Raw genomic sequence first — 20,499 nt, 5'->3', positions numbered from 1 at the left:
GGATGAGGAGGGGGGAGAGGAGGATCTACGGGCAGCTCTCTAGAAGGTGTGAAGAAATGGAGTGAGGATCCAGGTGTGTGGGGGCATTTTTACATAACTGCCTTTAAGACAGGTGAGAAGATAAGTTAGATATTATAATAATCACGGATGCTGGGTGGCTCAGTGGGTTGAGCACCTGACTCTTGGCTTTGGTTGGGGTCATGTCATGATCGCAGCGTGGTAGGACTGACCTCATGCTCGGGGGGAGGGTCCCCACTCAGTGGGGAGTCTGTTTGAGATTTTCTCTCTGCCCCTTCCCCTGCATGTGCTCTCTCTCTCTCTCTCTCACAAATAAATAAATAAATATATCTTTTTAAAAAATCAATTATAATAATCAGATAAGTTAAAGCCAATAACTAGTTCTTAGCTCAACAACTGTGTTTTAAATAAAATTGAGAGTAAATCTGAATTGGTACAGAAGTCTACTTTCACTCTGCATTGCAGACACAGCATTTGGTTTCCTCTAGAAAAGTAAATTCAACATTCATATGTTTAATAAACATTTATTGGAGCGCCTGGGTGGCTCAGTCCTTAAGTGTTTGCCTTTGGCTCAGGTCATGGTTCCAGGGTCCTGAGATCAAGCCCCACATTGGGCTCCCCACTCAGTGGCAAGCTTGCTTCTCCCTCTCCCACTCCTCCTGCTTGAATTCCCTCTCTTACTGTCTTTCTGCCAAATAAATTAAAAAATCTTAAAAAAAATGTTTATTAAGACCCTACTCTGTTCAGGGCACTGGGCCACTGCTACTGGTGAAAAAAAAGAAAACACAGCAAATGGACTTAGCCTTTGTGGACACTGTAATCTGGGTAGTTCAGAGTTGGGAGGTGCATAAAGGCAGGAATGAGCCACAAGATCCTAGAGAGGATTCTGCGCAATTTCTCACTAGATACCTCTCTAAAGATGGCATTCAGAATGTACATTTAACAGAAAGTTATTTTTCATACTAAGCTGAAATTTCCTCCTTTTAATTTCTACTGTTTTGAAAAGAGGAAAAGGGAAAAAAAATTCTAATCCCTCTTCCACGTGACAGTCCTTTAAAAAAATTTAAAGACAACTGTCATGACATTTTTATTTTTAACATTTTTTTTTAAAGATTTTATGTATTTTAGAAAGAGCGAAAACAATCACAGAGGGAGAGGGATCACAGAGGCAGAGGGAGAAGCAGACTCGGTGCTGAGTGCGGAGCCTGATGTGGGTTCTATCCCAGGACCCTGTGATCATGACCTGATCCAAAGGCAGCCGCTTAACCCACTGAGCCACCCAGGTATCCCTATCATGACATTTTAATATTGTATGTCAGAGACAACCTGGCCTTCAGTCTTTTGACATCCTGGGTGAATTCAATTAGCCAACTTGCCTCTTAAAAGGCGGCAGAAGTGGGTGTAATATTTTAATTAGAAATGTAGAGAGGAACTACTTTCTTTACCCTGTATATCAGACTTCTTTTAATGTTTTGTTGGAAGCGGAGGGACAACAGATTTTTGAAATCATATCGCCACTGACTTGTCTTAAGCTTTCTGATATTCCAGAGGTTATCAGCCCTGGCTGCCCATTAGAATCACCGGAAATGGTTTAAAAAAAAAAAAAAGCTCCATTCCAGATCAATGGATTAACTAAACCTTTAAATTAGTGGTTTTGAACCTTGGTTGCAAATTAGAATCACCTGGGGGAGCTTTTAAAGCCATCAGTCTGCACCCCAAACCAATGAAATCAGAACCTCTGGAGGTGCGACCAGATATGAGTAGTTTTTAAAGCTCCCGAGTTGATCCCAGTGAGTAATCAAGGATAAGAACCACTGTTTTAAACCCTTCTCTGCTAAGCCACACATTTCCTCATCCTATTTATTCTTAGGCAATTGATGCTTGACCTAAGTCCAATTCTTTGCCTTCTCATTGTTCCCCTCTCAAGTCCTGTTTCCAGTAGTCATTGTGTCATCTAATCCTTTTAGCTCAGTGCTGAACTGAAAATCTGATACACGTCCAGTTGGTCTTTTTCAATTTTTGACTAATGTTTTCTTACCTAGAAAAATCTCACTGTCTGATCTCTGGTGTAACCCCTTTGTGAAAGATACCTCTTCCTCCTTCTCCAGATAGAAGTTTCTAAACAAAGAATTTACACCTCCTGAATATACCCATTGGAAGAGAGGATTTCATTCAATTTATTGTCCAAATTATGCATGATTTTTCTTTCTTAAAAAATTAATTTATTCATTTGAAAGAGAGAGAGAGAGAGAGAGCATGCACAGTTGCCAGCAGGAGCTGGGGCAGAGGGAAAGAATCTCAAATAGACTCCCCACTGAGTGTGGAGCCAGATGTGGGGCTTGATCTCGAGACTCTGAGATCATGACCTGAGCTGAAATCAAGAGTTGGATGCTTAACTGACTGAGCCATCCAGCCCCATATGATTTTTCAAATATACAATTATTTTTAATATTGAATGAACTTTTTCAAAATAATGCCCACAATTGTGATGTTAATGATAAGGATAACTGTGTGTGTGTGTGTGTGTGTGTGTGTGTGTGTGGAGGGGGAATATAGGAACTCTATCATCATTATAAATGAAAAATTTATTTTTATTTAAAAACACCGACAAGATAAATAAAATCTTTAAAAAAAAAATTTGGAAAAAAAAAAAACACTGACAAGATTCTGATGTGAACCTCGAGCCCCATCCTTACCCTCAAACTCAACTGTATCTGAGAATTAGTGATCCCTATCCTTGTAAAATAGTGGTCAAGTTCTCTGGTGTAGTTCTGGAGCATTTGCTCCTTAACATGACAGTATTTATGGGTTAGCTTTTGAGTTAGACTGGCCATCAATTTCCGGTTCTGCCACAATGTGGTTTCATGACTTGATTTGGTTAACTAATCTTTCTGTATCTTGTTATGTAATAATTAAGTGAAGATAATAATACTTGAAGGTTAAATAAGCTAATATATGTAAAGCAAGTAGCACAGTGCCTGCCACATAATGAAATAGTTGTTAATACTGTCATTCACACTGTGTCATCTGGAAATTAAAAATATAGTTAACTGTATGATCATCTTGTTCAAGTCATCTGATCTCATACATGTGCATATCATGGCTGGCTTTGCTGAATCAGGATACAAAGAATCCCCCCCCCATCTCATCTCAGACAATGAAAACGGACTCTAAGGATTCTGCTCTCAGACATGTCCAGGAGAGAAGCATGAGTGGACAAGAAAACCCTTTACCCCCATGCAAGTTATTCAGCATTCTGATATTTTTCTCATCTGTAAAAATCATGCAAAATAATGGCTGCCCCAGCCCCCCAGGATTTTGGTGAAGATCACATGAAATAATGTTTGAGTCCATAAAATTGTCTTAAGATTTTGCAGTCATTAATATCTTAATATTGATTATATCTAATACTCATCATTTGTTATACAAGGATCTTTGTCTTTCCCAACTAATCATTTTTTCCCCTTTCTTTCTCCTCACTACTTACAAACAATGGGCTTAGCAATTTTTGATAGGATTTTGTTCGAGAATCACTGCAGGCTTATTATTCTAAGGCTAAATTTTATAATAGACGATCTCCTTGCAAGAGAGTAGTGCAAATTCTGCTGAGTTTTGGTTTTATAGCACCTCCTTTTGTTCCAATATCCCTCACAACCGCCATGTGTGTGACTTTTCTCATTTTGAGGATATGTAATTGAACAAAAATTAGGTGCCTGCAACTCGCCTGAGTTATTCAGTGCAGAAGTTAGGATCTACTTCAACTTACATTCTTCTTACTTAAAGCACGTTTGTTTTTTTCATGTGTGATGCACAGAAAGAGCATGCCTGTGTGATGGCGTAGACTTGAATTTGCAACCAGCTTGGTTCACAAATAACTGAAAATGAAGAACACAGTGTACGTATTGCAGGGCACTGAGAGTCAGGATTGTTTTGGTGATAGCAAGAGATGACATTTATTGAACCCATACTTTTTAAGTTATGTATTATCTAGGTAAACGTGGAAGTCAGAAATAGTATTCAGTGAGATTCTTTGTTAGCCATTTGTCAAAATTCCAATTTCGAGAGCTTCCTCTCCTTGCATTCTCTTTTATCTTACCTTCTCTTGGACTCGTCTTTTCTCCTTTTGCTTTTCCTGTCTTAGAAATCTATATTTCTAAATCCTACCTCCATTCCAGGTTTTTCTTTCTGGGAAAACAGAATAATTCTTACTTTTCTCTCAGGTTTTCTCAAACTTCGTCCAAACAACAACTTTTCCTACGGAGATTTTGGCCCCCACTGACACTTATCTGAGCCAACTGTAGTTAGTAACTTATTTTAAAAATTATATTTAAATTTTGTTGTAGAGACCTTTATTAAACATTGAGAGATATAAAATTATAGTAAGGTCATGATAAGCATAGTCCTTATAATAAGGTACATAAATATACAAAAATAGGAAGTTGTGTTTTTCTTTATCTAAAAGAAAAGTTTGGAATGGTTTTAAAGAAAGATTTTCAAGAGCCAAGGGGAAAAAGCATAAATCCCTCACAACCTCTTAAAACACATGATTGCTTTGAATTACTTAAACAGGCTTGGGACTTAAAAGCCCAATCTATGTTACATATTTTAACTTCTGCTGATATTAAGTGTATATTGATGTCAGAGGAAATTTGATACATGGAAGGCCTACAGGATGGAGGCACAAATGTCAATAATATATGCACAAGTATTCGCACCACGATAAACCTATGCCCCATTGGACTCTGTCTTCTATAATCACTCTAAAAAAGAGAAATCATTTCTGGTCAGGAATAAAGCACTCATTTCTATGGCATTCTAACTTCCCTTTCAACCTTACTTTATAATCAATGTAGGCTGACATGCAAAATCTTTGTTAAAAAAAATCTCTTTTCTTCTTCCTGGTTAAAAAACTTCTTACTAGTTAAAAAAAAAAAAAAGTGGCATTCATTTCATCCTTGTGATCTTTTTCCTTATCATACTAAAAATTCAAGATCTCTTTCTTTATAAAGAAATGTACTTAGAATAACTACATAGACCTCTGTCTTTAGGGACATGAAAAAAGGGAAACACATACACCCATACCATGGGCGTACACAGTAAATTTTTAATCCTGTAAATCTTCCCTTTGTACAAAGAGTACATACTCTTCTGATACAGAAGATTATTCACAATTGAACTATGATGAGATGCAGAGGTCACCTGTTGTGTAATTGATTCATATAAAAATTCGTTTCAATCTGTATAAAACTGTCTATCTCATATAAGGAAAAAATGCACATTATTTTCTAGAGGATTAAATTCTCGTAATGAACAACACTGGCCTCTGCTGGTAACCAAGGTCACAATGAACAGATGTCCACCTTTTCTAGATTGCTGAAGGTGCTGCCTTCATCCAGGTAGGTCTACAATCTCATGGGATCTTTACTATTGCTCTGTTGATGATAAAGGGGCCATAAATTTATGAGGGCTCCGAGCAGGAAAATCTCTAACTCTAGCTACGGACTTAAATGGACCCAAAGTGTAGGTCTGGAACTTGCCATTTCTTCTGATCAAATAAATTTAAACATTTCTGCTTCAATACCATCATTTTAAAATGATCTTTTCTTTCCACAAGATACTGAGAGTAAGAAGTTGGTGAATTTCAACTAAATTTTTAAAAGTAATAACTGTGTACAGAATACAAAAACATATTCCTTTAAGTTTATTTGCTTTACTTCCAGTATGCATTACCTGGTTTATAAAATACAACTGAAATAACTTGAATACATGGGAAAGCAACCTTGATTTTCATAGAACTCTGAATCTTCTACCCTGAAAATACTGTGTATCCATGTGAAGGTTACTGCCCAGAATTTTATGCAAATTTTTTGGATTTGTTCAAAAAAATAATTCTGCAAAGAAAACCAAAATAATATTTGTATTTTAATAATGCTGGGATTATTTTCTTTCACCAAGCAAATATAAAATGTCTTTGCTAACTTATGCTAAAAAACAAACAAAAAAACAAAAAAAACCCTAGAAGATGACACATGTATCCCAACCGATTAAGCAAGCTTAACCTGTCTGGACAAGATAAACTTCCTGCTATTGCCTCTGATAGGTCTTAGCCTGCACAATGGGAACATTCTCTAGAACACATGAACTTTCTTTTATTAATGTCGCCAACAGTCAACACTACTCAAGATCTGTAAGTCCTCTGCTCCCAGAAGTTCCCATCAAAGAACCTGGAACACACTTAAAAGATAAACAATTGAGACCAACATAGGCTAAAATACTTGTCTACATTATCAGAAGAGTGAAGCAACAAAGATATATAAAGACTTACTCTTACATGCATCCAAAGGGTCTTGGATTATTGTATAGTAAAGGATACCACAGGAGAAAATATCAATACAGAAGGGACAGAAAATAACTCATTAACATGGAATTTAAATTAGGGAGTTAAAGTTTGTTCACATAAAGGTACAAAGTGTCTCATCGAAACCAGTAAAAGAGAATGCAATCCACTGTCATCAAAAGCTCACGTACTGTTGCTGGTGTACAGGTCTATGTAGAAGTAGAAAAATAACTGCATCGCTCCTGACCTCAAATATATTTGAAATAATGACCATGCATACTTCATGAGTCAGTGAATATTTTATAAAATATTGACATTTCTCATGGAGTAATCAGTAGCTGCTGCTTCTTCTTTTCCTCCCTGTCTCCCTTTCTTTTCTACCTTCTTCCTTTTCTCCTCCCAAGTATATTCAAATCAAGAAGTTCCAGTGGAAATCACGTTTACTACATTTTTGAGAATCATACACTTCAAGCTGTATAAAACATCCTAACCTCTGCCTGAAAATGTAGACACCATCTTAGGTAAGAATAAATGCATCTTGTATACAAGTCGCCGTTCTGAAATACTTCCTTTTTCAATCCCCAAATACCTTTCTTGTTAAGATAGTGTAGCAGTGTTTGGAAAGCGTTAGCACACCAACAGATGCTCAGAATCAAATGACTTAATAGGCATAAACTTTTTTTTCCAAATAATTGCAAAGCTTTGGGTTAGCCTTTTGCTTACCTTGCATAGTTAATTACCTAGGCCTTAATGTTTACATGTAATGAGAGTATCTACAGTTATAAACTACATAATTTATAATTGATGTAAATGGGTGTTATTATGTCAATTAGGCAGCTGTGTCCTCCACCTCTTGGTAAACAGCTTTGAGTGATAAACTGAGTTTGCAGAGAGGTACCTTCTTTTCTTCATAACAGATAAAAATAAATTACCTAGGTAGACCAGGCTGTCCAATTGTTCTCTGGTGAGCTGGATGGGAAATCCAGACCCTTTCTTTTGACCTGTTGACTGCAGCAAATGGTCAATTTCGTCACGCAGCACTGCCATAGCTTCTGGGTGCTGGAGGAGGTAATACATCGCCCAGAACATAGTTGGAATAGTGTTTGTCACAGAAGCCCAGAGAAAGCCTAAATGATGTGCTGGGAGAAAATAAGTGAAAAGGAAGATTAATAGCGTTTATTACACTGATTAGATTTGCAGTGTGCTAATTAAAAGATGTTAGGACACAGACCCAGCCAAGGATCAGTGCATGCTAATGAGGACCAATAGTCTTCTGAAGTCTAATTTTCTGCTTAATGAGAATAGTTTAAAATGTAATGTGCGCGTGGGGGGTGGGGAGGTGGGAGATGAGATAAGAGGAGTAAATGCAGCTTAGTTATACTCTTTCTCATTATCCCCATTAAGTATCTTGTTTTACCACCTCAGCAAAAAAAAAAAAAAAAAAAAAAAAAAAAAAAAAAAAAAAAAAAAAAGAAAAAGAAAGAAAGAAAGAAAGAAAAAAATCAATTATCACAGAGGGTTGTTTCAGAGTAAAACATTTTATCATTAGCCAATTAGAAAGAGCATAAAAATTTTCAAGGTCACCATTTTGTCTTTTTATTTCAAAGGTCTATTGTAAATTGTTTTATTTTAGACAAGTAATCATTCAGAAGTTTCTTACCTCCTATTTCAAAGTCCTCAAGCGTATAGTATTTCTCCAGGATATCTTGCCTCATTTGAACAACTTCTGACCATCCTTGTGTCTTAACTAAGTGTTCTGATGTCAAGAGTTTTATAAGTTTCTTTCTAATAGATTTGACATTTCCTAGAAGCTCTATCGGTATGTCTGATATTAAATACGGGAATTTGTCATCAAATTTTAAGAAATCATCTCTTAGCTCAGTAATAAATTTTCTCCTATTGCCAGCAAGAGATTGTCCATATATGGTTGTGAACGTGACCTCAAATATTACCGAGCTGCAGAATGTCAACAGGTATGCTGTATTCCAAGTTTTGGTTTTTAATAGTTGGAGTTCGAAAACTTGTTTTAAATTCTGCATCATGTTTTCTGTGAGTATATCTAAAGCTGTCCCTCGTAAAAGATGATAGCAGCCATGAAGATCATCATTCATGTCATCATTGTTTGCCAACTTTTCAATGGAAAATGCTTTCTTTAATAGTTTATTAGTGAAAACTCGAAAGCTTAATTTGTGACTTTTCATTACTAACTGGTACTGAAAAGGATCCAGGATAAATGTGATATACTTTCCTGAAAGAAATAAATGAGAATATGAGTTCGGTTGGGAGCAAAACAAACAAAATACGTGAACTTTGAAAATATTTTAATCAATATTATAAAGACCTTAATAACTAACATGTAGAGAGATGCAAAGTTTAATAAAAATCCATTTTGTTCAGAGATCCCCCATATGTTTCTGTTAAAAATGGAAGATAAGTGGGAGAAACTCAAATATTCTTATGTTCTGAATGGCTTTTAAAAAGATACCGTGTTATTTTAACTAAATAACCAAATATTTAAACTACCCCTGAAATATCCTCAGAATCCCTTGACTTAAACATTTCTCATATTTTCCCTAAGAATACAAACACAAAACAAACGTCAAACAAAAAAACATATCAAAGTTATTATTTACACTTTATAGAAAGCCATTTCATACCTGATATCATCTTAGCTTTGATTGGATATGATAATTTTAACTCAGACAAATGAAGATATGGTATGAGGCAGATACTCACAAACTAATGTTTAGTGTGACACTAATACCAAATCACAAATGCCAGCATTTTCTTTTTTATAGATGAGAAAATAGTGGTTCATGGAGATTTAGTAACATGTCCAAAGTGACCTACTGATTTGTGACTAAACAGGATTCCAAACAAGAACCTGTCCACTTATGCATTCATCCCTCCATTCAACATTTATTGAGATTCAGATACTTGTTTGGATCTCTTTCCTCTTAAGATAAAAAGATGTAAAGAAATAATTCTTGAAGAGGTGTGAACACAAGGTAAGGGAAGCAGAAAGTGAAATCCACTTTGGTCTGCCCAGAGTTAGCTATCAGCAAGTGTTCTTTGAGGTGGTGACATTTGGTGTTTTCAAATATCAGTGTTGTCCAAACTTACCCAATTAAAAGACATAGAGTACTGGTTAAAAATACAGATTCCTGCCTGATTCTGATTCATGCGGTTGAGATGTGGGACCTCTGAGTCTTTATTTTTGACAGAGGCCTGAAGGGATTTAAGGCAGCACAGTGAGGAACGTAGTCCTACTTTGGTAGGGCTCTCAAAACTCTCAGAACCTTGGAGAGTTCCCAGCTCTCACCGCTCCCTCCAGAGCCTGGACAAAAAGTCACTCCCCATGCATGTTCTTTTCCTTACACAGTGCTGATTTCTTCCCACTAGAGAGCTGTTTTAAGACTCCTAATTAGAAGTATTCTGCACATAGTATTTAATAATGGCATTTAATAAATCTTTCTTTCCCAAGAACACACATGAAGTTTAGATGATCCTACAAACTGTCATGCCTATTTATTGCCCTCTAGAAAACAATTAATAGACATGACAGTTTGTAGGACCATTCACACTTTCTTCTTCACTTTATTATTCCTCTCTGTGTGTATGCGTGTATATGAGTGTACTTTATCAGACCAGCAGCGCCTCAATTGTTATTTATTGGTAACTCAAACTGCATCATAGAAATTAAATTGAACGTGGTACAGGATTTAGAATAAAGTTTTGAATAATTTTCAACCTAATTCTTGAAACGGTATAAATGTGTTTTTGTTTTACAATTTTAAAACATAATTTAAGCTTTTAATATACATTCATGTACATGTGCTATTTTTTTTCTAAAAATAAATCATATGTCTTGAATTTTATTCACCATATTTCTCCTTGATTTATTTAATAAGATGGGCCAATCTAGGAATGAGGGTAAAGCTAGAAGTGGCTATTCATTTTGGTCAGACCCCAAAGCTGCAAGTATAAAGTAAACTGGATTTTTTCCCCTCAGGGAGAGCAAAAAGGACTCAACTGGATTGGAGCATATTTTATGACACCTGCTTTACCATAGCATCTTAATTAAATAAAATTGCCAGCATCTGCCTGACAAATAATTGAAAAAAAAAGAGTGAATTCTCTCATTTTGCAAAAGGTATAATTTTAGGCAAAGCTATGTATTTTCACAGGTGGTGATTCATACTTTCCTCCTTTCACCAAATGAGAAGATTTTGCTAAATATCTTTAGGGTTATTTTAAATTAGCCACTAAAATTCAGGGAATGTATAAAAGGTTCAGTTTGTAAAACACAATTTTTAGGGAATATTTTGAGTTTTTCCTACTAATTTTCTACATTCATTAAAATCTAAGCAGAAAGATAAAATTATATTCAGCCAAGACAGCATGAGCTACTGGCCATTGGCCTACTGAAGTAAAAGGCTGTGTGCACATGAGAGTTTTTGTCTACAGTTTGTTACAAATACACATACATTCCTTTCTCTCTCTCCCTCTGGGATAAGGATATGGGAAGAACTATGAGATTCATTTCAACTAAAAGAAACAAAAGCTAAATGTGGAAAACTGGCTCCAGTTAGCAGCCAATTATTAATAGTTTTTTTTTTTTTAAATGAGCAGTTATTGCATATAGGTTCTTTTCAAAAATCATTACTGATTAGTTAAAATCAATTAATTTGTAGATAAAATTCTCACTCTTCAAGGCTATTTATACTCCAGGATCTCCAATTTCTCTTTCTCATTTTTATTTTAATTTCTTCAACAGCAAGGCATTGTGTTTTATTAACTATCTTTCTAAGATGTGGATTGCTTTAAAAGTAGACGTTTTGATTTTCTGGATTTTACTTTTCAAGTGGGTTTGGAAGTACTAATAACCCTGGAGATGTTAGTTGGCTTTCCAACTTTTAATCTTCAGTATAAACAATTTAAGCTAAGTTTTCCAAAATTAATATTAATTTAAACCATCTGTCCACCATCTGCTAATGTGAGATGCAAAACCAGAGTTTCTTTGTAATCTTTAATCAGACAGTTAGGAAAACACATATACATTCATAAAATGAATTTAAATTTCTTAACAAAGGAAATCTGAAAAGTTATTCTGAAGGCCATGTATTCTTGGAGCGAAATTAACTTTTGCTCCAGTGTGATTTTATGTAAATGAATACCAAGTGTCGATAGGCAAGTTGCCTAGTTTACCAAGATCACAAGGTAGAAACAATATCCACTGCCATGTTTTCAAAAGAGAAAAGAATGCTGTCAGTAGTTGATATGAAATATTGATTTAAAGAATTTCAGAGTTTGCATTTGTCTAAAATAGAAATGTCAAAATGGGGCTCACTTCTGCAAAAAAATGTAAATATATATAATATGTAGTATTATATATAACACCTAACATATATAATCATCTTTTTGAGCAGGAAATTTGAAATGGGGTCAAAATTTTTTGTATCTTCTTTGCCAATAATTTTATCCTCTTGCCTTTTCCGAGCTGACTGGGTCCTAAGATATTAATTCTAGCATTCCTATATAACCCGCATACGATCTTTTATTAACTCAGCAGGCTTTTTACTTCTTTCCAAATTACTTCTTTTAGGAAAGTGGAGATACATGATGCAAAGTCCATCAGTAAATGCAAAAAAACCCTAAATCATTCATCCTGATGTCTTATATACAAAAGTTTGACATCTGGATCACTATAAATTGAATTTTGATGTTTTCATCTCAGATATTTGGTGCCATACTGAGGCAACACCCATGGGAATTCAGAACAACTATTTGAGTATTTAGATTTAGAAATGCCTTGTCAGCAAATACGAGATAAATTTGGATTTTTAAAGAGAATTTCCATAATTATAAGCTTTCACTTTCCATGCTTGGTTTGCTCTTCAATAGAATTTTTTAGAAGTAGAAGGTCAAGCTGAAAACATTCATTGGAAAGCGGAATATGAACCAACTTTTTATTTTATGAGGATGACCACATTACATACTCCCCCTCTTATTAGGGAGATTTCACTAGTTGTTGACAATGATGTACAGTGGTGCTTCGCTGGTGTGACATCTAGGGAAAATGACTCTGCTGCACCACCACACAAAACCAATTAGAGAACTATTTTCTGCGACAGGTCAGGAATTTACGTGGTTTCTCATGAAAAGATGTATCTTTTAATTTCTTTATTAAGATGACATCCGTGTCCCTTGAGACTTTTGGCGATGACAATCATTTGCTCATCATGCAAGAACATACACTAACGGAAATCACATTACGAGACAAGGTTGGAAGATTCTGGTCCCTCATTTCCCATTTTCCAAAGGCGCTATTTTGCAAACTGATCATTAGGAGCACATATATTAATAGATATCTTGACAGGAATCGACTCAAACTCTAGTAAGAAGCCAAAGGGAAGTGGTAGTACATATTCAACCTGTGCTGGTGTACTGTTGAGTTAAAAAACATGGTCATGGTCAAATTATTTAGACATCAGAAATTCAACAAGCTTCTTAGTGTCTAAGGTTAAGAGATCAAGTATCAGCAGAAATTGATTATTTTTTGAGCAGTGAATAAAATTTTTCAACTCACCACAAGTTTCTGCTTAATCAGCTTAGATTATTTTTGTATAATGTATTAAAAGGCAAAACTGCAAAATTTGCTAATTTATTGTATCTATTCATTAGAACATAAAGTTTAATTTTCTTAAGTAAGAGTGACTTACTCTTTTTTAAAGTGAAGAATAGAATTTTGTTACTATGAAGCCAAAAGCTCACTTACAATAAAAGCCCCAGCTATGGCCTTTATTTGTATTATAGCAAGTATTTCATCAGTTCTAAGGTATTGGGAATATCCTCATCAAATATTTATTGTGAAGCCATCAGTGCTGACCTCTGGTCCGAATGTTGGCAATAGAGGAACTAAAGAATAATGAAGGGAAATAGACATATGAATTAGCAATACATTCACAATTTATTTAATGCCATGATAGAGTGATACTGAGAGTAATGGGAGCTTGGAGAAGAGGAGTCAAACATAACCAAGGTTCTAGAAGAGATGGTCAGTGAAGCTTTTGGGAGGACATGATATGTGACTACGGTCTCCAAAGACGAATCCATGTCAGTCACTTTTTCAGGATGACTCCCAAAGAGAAGAACAGCACTCAGGCAGAAAAAAAACAGCAAGAGGAAACGCAGGCACAAAAGGACATGGTGTGTGAGGAGGAAATTTCAAACAATTTGGTGCATTAATAGTGCACTGAGGCAGGCAGTAGCAAGAGATGAGGCTGGAGAGATAGGAGGAGCCCAGATCTTGGCGAGCCTTGTGGAGATTATACTATGATTGCTCTAAGATCTATGACTTTTTTTTCCATTTCAATTTTTCTGAAATCAGAGTGTTGGGAGAGACTTGCCAGGCAAAGGAGTAAATCATGAGGAAAGGGATACTGCCTGTTCATGAGAAAACTCAGCTGTGATGACAATGTTATCCAGTTGGACCACTGTTTTTTCTCTCCATTACATTAAAATGGCGGTGCTGAAATGAAGTTGCACTATATACTAAAGGTTGGTTCTGATACTCAACAAAGTAATTACAGTGAGAAGATATTCCCTAAACTCTTTAGGAATAAAACATTAAATTCCAAGGCTAGTTAGAGGAAGATAGTTGAGCAAAGAAAGGGGCATAAGTAAAGATGACCTAGATAAGGAATTCTCAGAGTCAGTGAAAGACCCAGAAGGTGCAGGGTCAATAGAATGAAGGAATAGGGTGTTTTAAGGAGGAATGAGGGATCTGCGTTGTCAAACCAAGTAGAGAGTTCTAGTCAGGTGAAGGTCCATTAATGGCCTCAGCAAGGCAGACAGCTGGTTCCAGGTAGGAGGTGTCTAGGAGATAAGGAAGTATAGGCAGTAAATGTAGGAAAATCTCTTGAAAAATCGGTATGCAAAAGAGAAAAAAAAAGAAATGAAAGGTAACTAGATGGAAAATATACGAAAAACATGGTTTTAAGCTATGGGTAAGGACCAAGAGAAAGAAAAAAAGCAAAGACATATGTGTGGGAGGAATTAATAATGAATACCAGCCCTGTGGAGGCAGGAATTAAAGGTTATGTGGACAGGTAATAGATTTTCTTAAACATTCTTTGAAATTAGAGAAGAGGTAGTGAAGATAGTTGTGAGACACAGAGATATCCAGTAGATATGTGAAGGTCTGGGTGAGATCATACCTGATGCCTTCATTTTTCTTGAGAAGGAAAGGAAGGAGAGTGAACTATTTTGCCTAAGCCCAGTGAGAGACGGGGACCTGGAACACAACCTTTCCTGCCCTTGGACCCACATGCTCAGTCAGAAGGCAACGAAGTGCAGATAATGATGGTCACAGTAAATTCTTTGTATCTCTCCACATGGGCTCCTTTGCAATCAATAAGACTCTCCAACATTCTCAGTAAGTGGTGGAGTGTATTTCCCTACCCTTGAGTTGGGGCAGGACTGTGGTGGCTCTGACTAAGAAAACATGGTGTAAGAGAGGTTTTGTAAGAGCTCAGCTTAGGCCTCAGGGGACTTTGCAACTTTTCTCTCACCCACCCAAAACACTAGCTGCCATGTAAGGACATCTTGAGAATGAAACATCATGTGTAAGTGACTCAGGCAAGACTGGGTGCTTTAAGGCATTAGGTTTGGGGAGGTGTGTTATGCAACAATAGATAGCTGATACAGCTGAGCAACATGGGCTTTAAAGTGAAGAACATTCCAGATTTTCCTTTCAGCCCTACGATGTTGGAAGGTTTAGTGATCTTGCTGCAGTTTTATTTTTTCTTTTGTAAGCATCTTATTGAAGTTAAAAGCATAAGAAAATTTTTAAAATTAAAAATACCTTCTACAGCAGTGGTTGCTAGGGGTTCATGTTGGGGGGAAATGGCATGAATATGTGCAACACAGATGATTTTTAGGGCAGTTAAACTATTCTCTATGATAGTGAACAATATCCATCGCATGATGGATCCATGACACACATTTGTCAAAACTCAAAGAACAATACAACAAGAATGGACCCTAATGTAAGTCGAAGACTTTTTTTTTTTTTTTAAAGATTTTATTTGTTTATTTGACAGAGAGAGAAAAAGAGACATCACAAGTAGGCAGAGAGGCAGGCAGAGAGAGAGGAAGGGAAGCAGGCTCCCCATTGAGTAGAGAGCCCGATGCAGGGCTCCATCCCGGGACCCTGAGATCATGATCTGAGCTGAAGGCAGAGGCTTAACCCACTGAGGCACCTACACCCCCAAAGACTTTTAATAATGTATCAACACTGGCTCATCCACTGCAATAGGGTACGGGATATAATAAGGAAAATTCTGATCAAGGGAAACAAGATATATGAGAAATCTCAGATCTGATCAATTTTCTTTAAACCCCAAACTGCTCTACAATATGAAGTCTGTTAATACATTCTAGTTTTTTTTTTTTTCTTTTAATCATTCTTAAAATCAGACCAAGTCAAACCAAACCAAAATCACAGGTGATGGCAGGAGAGTAGGGTTCCCTAGATACCCTCAAGATTTTATAATTCATCTTCTACTGTGAAAATCAGTGTATTCAAAAACATTGTTTTCTTTTATATTAGTCTACATACAAAACAATAACATAAATATTCCGTATTTTGCGTACATAGAAATGTAAGAACTTGGGGTGCCTGGGTGGCTCAGTTGCTAAGCATCTGCCTTCAGCTCAGGTAATGATCCTGGAGTCCTGGGATTGAGTTCCACATTGGGCTCCCTGCTCAGCGGGAAGCCTGCTTCTCCCTCTCCCACCCCATGCTTCTATTTCCTCTCTTGCTGTCTCTCCCTCTGTCAAATCAATCAATCAATCTATCTTCAAGAAAGAAAAAAAGAAAGGATAAAAGAAAGAAACAAAGAAATGTAACAACTTAAGGAACAATTGAGAACTTATGATTTATAGAAGGTACTTATAGAGGTGTTGTTTACCTCCAAGGAGAACAGTGAAAGTGTCACCATGTTGCTTTTGAAGAGTTTTCATAAAACCTAAAGGATCCTTTTGTAATTTCAGGGCCTCTCCAAGATAAGGAAGCCAGCCTTTTATTAATGGAGGCTCACCAGGTCTCCTATAAGAAAAATAAATAAACAAGAAAAAATTAAATCTTTATTTTAACACATATGGGTTATTTTTCCAGCCTAGAAGTGAATGGATGAATTACACAACTTTTTCAATATTTTATTTAATGATCATTATATAATCATAGACATGAATTTATTGAGCCCCACCAGTATGTGTGACTATGGGGTAGACAATTCAATTCACAGCTTCTGGTTAACAACATTTTTGAGAAATTTTGTCTTATAAGACCCAAATGGCTGGCTGAAATGACAGCTACACTCAGTAAACATTTCATGTATGAGAGCTCTTGCTGAGTGCTAGATGTCAGGTAGTTTACTTGCCAAAGTAAAGCTCCTTATTATCAGATGTCACTTTAGACTAGAATGATATAATTAGAAGAGGAGCAGTTAATGATTTTGAAAAATCTTTTCTTCTGTGGAGAACAATAAAAACCTGAACATTATTTCCATGAAGTACATCTTGTTGTATTATTGCATACAGTTTTTTATTCAAACTACAAAGAATAGGAATATTTGTTAAATTTTACAAGACAACATATGAAACATGTTCAATGAAACACTGAAATACTGTGATTTTTAAAAGTTTCTTTTTTTACTTATAATCTTAGCAAAATTGGACTTCAAAATTTCTTCTTCATTTATTTGGTGAGCTCAATCTGATTTAAAGGAAAAAAAAAATCCAAAGCCATTTTATCCTAGAAGGGATTAAATCAAATATTCAAGAGAATTCTGATGATTCTCTATCCCATCTGTGAAGATGACTTACACTATAGGCAGTACAACCCATCTTGATTAATCACAAGATATTACTAGCTCAAGACCTAATCAAAGATCAAGATTATGGTCATACTCAACATGGACTTTTATGTGGTTAGATTAACCCTATCAAAAGCTTTTATTTTCCCACAACCCAACATGATAGAATTAAACTTAAAAAAAATAAACAACAGATCTTTCGGGGGAAAACACAAAATAAAGCCAAGGTATGTTAGAGACAAAAGAAATAGGTATCAAAACTCTCCTTTCTGTTTTTAGAAGACAGTTGATTTTTATACTAATTTACAAAATTAGTCTAATTTTGTAATTATATAACAACACAAAATGTGTGTTGTTATTCAAATATATGTACTTAGAAATAGGGAGACAAGAAATATCATATAAAAATGTGTATCTTCTGCTTCTTCCCCTTCCCTATTATTTTCTTAAATGCCAGCTTTACCAATGGAGACCTGCTTTTTTGAGAAAGATAAAACTGTACCAAAAAATATAGTAACATTAATTCTATATCCAAAGATTAAACAAAAGATAATATATATGATAATAGGGTAGGATCTCAAAGTCAGAAATTGCCATAGCATGCAGGCTCTCAATCAATGGCTTTCAAAATTTCCTAGTGATCTTGGTTCACAAAATTTCCTTTCAAAATATTCTCTTCCTTGGGCTATTTTTACCCCATTTATCTAATGTTGCTTGGATGTTGCATTGTGGCAAAGATTTTGAAAGGCTTTTTGTCATATCATAATTTAATGCAACTAATTTTATTCTCTATGCTCTGTCATTTGGTCAAAAGCTGTATTCTTCATGGATTTCCATGGGGGGGGGATGGAACTTAGAAATCCAGGGGAATATTAAGCTAATGTTCAGAGTTAGGGAAACACATTAGGAAGCCGTTTTAAAGCTACAAAGATGAGGGGATCATCATTTCTTACAGCTGTGTTCATTTTGGCAGCAAGGAGCTTAAAACTATGAAACACAATGTCACAAGTGTGTATTTACAGGAAAAAAAAAACATAGTGTTAGTTCAACTTATACAGGCCATAGAAATCTGTCTTCATCAGTATATTTGTAAAAACTATTTAGAGAGGAAAGACATCACCATAATGATTCAGAAAGACCTCTTGGCACAATGCAAATACTGTTACTTGTCTCTCTCATGCTCTGTGACTTTGAAAATGAAATTTCTACTACCCACTACTGTGTGAGAGAATGGGATACCTAATGTTTATTGGGGATGATCAAGTCCCAGACTTAAAAAGAACAGGTTCTGGGTGCCTGGGTGGCTCAGTGGGTTAAGCCGCTGCCTTCGGCTCAGGTCATGATCTCAGGGTCCTGGGATCGAGTCCCATATCGGGCTCTCTGCTCAGCAGAGGGCCTGCTTCCCTTCCCCTCTCTCTGCCTCTCTGCCTACTTGTGATCTCTCCCTGTCAAATAAATAAATAAAATCTTTGAAAAGAAAAGAAAAGAACAGGTTCTGAAGCAATGGTGGGTAACTAAAAAACAAAGAAAAACAAAAACAAAAAAACACCTCAGAAACAGAAAACAAAAATTGTGGCCTATATTCCTCTCAATGCCACTCTAACAGTACGCACTTTCTCAAATATCCTCTTTACTATTTAAGATGCTAGAAGGACATATCTTGTAAGTTATACAAATTAGAGCTTATGAAGTTTCTCAATGATTAAACCCAGTTCTATGCATAAACAACTATCACCACTTGTAATTTCTTCCATACAAATAGTTGGACACACCTTGACATTATGAAAAATGTCAAATATGGTCCAAATTTATCTGGAAGCAAATAATGAAGAGGAACTGAAATATACCAACTCTAGATCTCATTGGTGAATTTTATCAAACATTTGAGGAAGAAATATCACCAATTCATTCTAATCTCTTCCAGAAAATAGAATCAGAGAAAACATTTCCTAACTCATTCTATGAGGCCAGCATTAACCTAATACTATAGTATTAGGTTACTAAATACTAAAGACAAAAAGGAAAATTATAGATCAATAAATGTAGCACAGATGTGAAAACCCTCAAAAAAAAAATAACACTAACTTGAACTCAACAGTGTATAGAAAGAATTATACATTAGAAGAAAGTGAAATTTATTCTTGGTATGTAAGTCTGCTTCAACATTCAAAAATCGATTAATGTAATTACTTCAATCCATTACCTCAAAGGGATAAAGAAGAAAAATCATCTCATCATATCAATAGATACAGAAATATCATTTGACAAAATCTAACACCTATTTATGATAAAACTCTGAGCAAACTAGGATTGGAGGAAGCTTCCTCAACTGGATAAAAAACATCTACAAAAAATTTTAATGCTAACATCATACTTGATTGTGAAAAACTACTTTCCTGCTAAGATCTGAAACAAGGCAAAGATGCCCCTCTCACCACTCCTATTCAACATTATACTGTAAGTCTTAGTTAATGCAATAAGACAAGAAAAGGGAATAAAATGTACACGGATTGAGAAGAACTAAAACTGTTCTTGTTGCAGATGACATGATTGCCTATACAGGAAACTTCAAAGTTCAACAACAACAACAAAAAACCGTTCTGCAACTCCAAAAGCAATTACAGCAAGGTAGCAAAATACAAGGCTAATACACAAAAGTAAATTGCTTTCCTATTTTCCAGCAATGAGTAAGTGGAATTTGAAATTTAAAAAGACAAGACCACTTAGACTGGCACCCATAAAAATGAAATACTTTGGTATATAAAATACGTACAAAATCGGCTAAGAAAAGTTATAAAGCTGTGATGAAAGAAATAAAATAAAATTTAAATTAATGAGAGATATCCCATGCATATCATTAGGGAGACTCAATATTGTCAGAATGTCAGTTCTTCTCAACTCATTTTATAGATTCAATGCCATCCTGTTCAGAACTCCAGAAAGTTATTCTGTGGACACTGACAAACTAATTCGAAAGCATATATGGGAAGGGAATGGGCCCAGAATAGCCAATATGATACTGAAGGAGAAGAATAAAGTGGGAAGACTGACAATACTCAATTTCAATACTTTATAGCAACAGTAAACAAGACAGTGTGGTACTGGTGAAGGAATAGACAAATAGGTCAGTGGAACAGAAGAGAATGTCCAAAGTAGACCAAATACAGTCAAATGATCTTTGACAAAGGAGCAAAGTAATTCAATAGAGAAAGAAGAGCCTTTTCAACAAATGGTGGTGGAACAACTGGGCATCCTCTTGCAAAA

At 35.6% G+C, this 20,499-nt stretch overlaps 1 protein-coding gene across 1 annotated transcript in view; it reads right to left on the bottom strand.

Annotated features, from left to right (window-relative positions):
- Positions 1–20,499, bottom strand: part of LOC101686726 (cytochrome P450 7B1) — a 171,087-nt gene that overhangs the window by 12,128 nt on the left and 138,460 nt on the right. The window contains exons 2-4 of the mRNA XM_004772950.3: positions 16,330–16,466; positions 8,016–8,603; positions 7,288–7,494 (exon numbers count right to left, since the gene is read on the bottom strand). Coding sequence (XP_004773007.1) covers positions 7,288–7,494; positions 8,016–8,603; positions 16,330–16,466 — 932 coding nt within the window. The remainder of the gene's footprint in view (positions 1–7,287; positions 7,495–8,015; positions 8,604–16,329; positions 16,467–20,499) is intronic.

This window comes from Mustela putorius, unplaced genomic scaffold (assembly GCF_011764305.1).
Source record: "Mustela putorius furo isolate JIRA1106 unplaced genomic scaffold, ASM1176430v1.1 tig00000151_pilon_pilon_pilon, whole genome shotgun sequence".
Taxonomy (NCBI): Eukaryota; Metazoa; Chordata; class Mammalia; order Carnivora; family Mustelidae; genus Mustela; species Mustela putorius.
The sequence above is the reverse complement of the archived record's forward strand: the minus strand, read 5'-3'. Positions and strand labels throughout refer to the sequence as shown.